This window comes from Hippocampus comes, unplaced genomic scaffold, assembly GCF_001891065.2.
Source record: "Hippocampus comes isolate QL1 unplaced genomic scaffold, H_comes_QL1_v1.1 scaffold92, whole genome shotgun sequence".
NCBI classification, from domain to species: domain Eukaryota; kingdom Metazoa; phylum Chordata; class Actinopteri; order Syngnathiformes; family Syngnathidae; genus Hippocampus; species Hippocampus comes.
The window spans coordinates 1947227-1949120 of NW_017805379.1; the positions used below are offsets into that span (position 1 = coordinate 1947227).

Genomic DNA, 1894 nt, shown 5'->3' on the forward strand with positions numbered 1-1894 from the left:
TAAGTGACCCGCCCGCTTGCCTGCCAGCTTGACCTAACCCCCCCCCCCCCCCCCTTCCCCCCCACACACACTTTCCGTTGTGTGGCCTGTGGTTTGATCCCTCCCGCAGGGCTTGTGTCTGACGCTGCTGCTGCTGGCCATCTTCAAAAAGGCGCTCCCGGCGCTGCCCATCTCCATCTTCTTCGGCCTGGTTTTCTACTTTGCCACCGACAACCTGGTGCGCCCCTTCATGGACGAGCTGGCGCTGCACCAGTTCTACATTTAGCAGGAACACCTTTTTTCCTGAGATCAAACTCCCCTGTGACAGGACGGGACGACTAGTTTTTTTTCCAGCTCAGAGGAAGAGTTCCTCGCTGAATTTTTTTTTTTTTTTTTAATCCAACTCCTGTCTCAGGCTCAGCATCGCAAAACTGTGAATTCCCAGCGAGAATGTTTGTCCACCTTTTTAATTTATGCCGAGACAGAGCCTCCTTGGGTTCTTTTACTATCAGGGCAGCAGGTGCCTTGCTCAGGGACACCAGGAAGGCAGTTTCAACGCCCTAACTGCCAAGCTGTCCACCTCACTCCCGCCCGACAAGACCAGGATCTTCGAAAGAAGAATCCAAATCCCACGGCCCCTTTTTTTTACACCTTTTTCCCCTCCGGTGCCTCTTATTCCGCCTCGGCTGGGTTCTGCATGAAAGGCAAAAGATGGATACAATTTTGGAGCTTCGTAGTATCGGCTGTGATGGCGTGTAACGGTGTTTTGCAATGCCAGCAAAAGGGTGTAAAGTTTCACACTTCCTGTAAAAGCTGACATTTTTATACCTTCACCCATCTATCTCACTGTATAAAAAATTGGGAGGAACGAAATCAACGCAGCTTCAGAGGTAGTCCCGGAGCCGTAACGGCGTGTAAGGGTATTCTGCGAATGTCAGAACTGTTGTGTAAAGTTTGTCGCTGTCCGACAAGTATTTCATGTCGCTTCCTCCCAGAGCCACAACCGTGTGGAAGAGTAGACCGCAAGACCGGGAGCGTGTAAAGTTTCCCACATCCTGTAAAAGCCAACAGCTCTTCCGCTACCTCGCTGTTAGAACAGCGCAGAGGTCCCAGCGTGGGGGCAGGGGGGGCCAAAGTCGACCAGGGAATTTCTGCATGAAAGGGAATAGTGGTGTAAAGTTTGCCGCTGATTGGTCAAATTTTCCGCAGAATTTCTGTGTTTGTATAAAACAACATGGAAGGGAGTTCGGGGGTGAAAATGTGTTCTATGTAAAAAAAATAAGAAAAATCAAAGGCGACTAATTTCCACAATGTCTCTTCTGACTCCAGTGCGGCGAATTTGCGGGATTTTGATGTAAAAAGCCTGACGGGTGGCTCAGAGAAGGAATCTTTTTGAAGCTTGTGTCAGTGAATGTGGCCGTGCCCGGACAGTTGTGTGAAGTTCCGGATCTTCCGTTGGCGGATTTTCCCCAAATCTCTGCGTGCAAGCGTCTCACAGGATGCCCTTACGCACTACATCACACATCCAGACCAAGTGAGGTGAAAGATTTGAACGGCGTGAATATGAATAATAATAATAATAATAACTAGCGATGAGTACGACACCAAGTCCTCTTTCTTCTTCTCATACGCATATTTTTGTTTGGGCTGAAATTGCTTTAGTTTGTGTTCTTTAACATGCGTGATGTCTTTTTGCAAGTTCAAATGTGTTCACTTTGTTTGTGTTTTTTTAAATAAACAAAAGAAATGGATGCAGTTCTTGGTTTTCCCCTTCCAACCAATATGAGACGTTTTTTGAAGCATTTTAGTTTAATGACAATTTTGTGAAAAATGTGAATGCCATTTTTGTCTCGAGTCCATTTGGGGGACTTTTGGGATGCTTTTTATGTAAAACCTATCAAGTTTTGTACAAATC

The 1894-nt window shown here is 46.8% G+C and overlaps 1 protein-coding gene across 1 annotated transcript in view; it reads left to right on the top strand.

Moving 5' to 3' along the window:
* psen1 (presenilin 1) overlaps positions 1 to 1258 on the top strand; it is a 9224-nt gene extending 7966 nt beyond the window's left edge. The window contains exon 11 of the mRNA XM_019872329.1: positions 110 to 1258. Coding sequence (XP_019727888.1) covers positions 110 to 265 — 156 coding nt within the window. The 3' untranslated portion in view covers positions 266 to 1258. The remainder of the gene's footprint in view (positions 1 to 109) is intronic.
* The last annotated feature ends 636 nt before the right edge of the window (positions 1259 to 1894 follow it).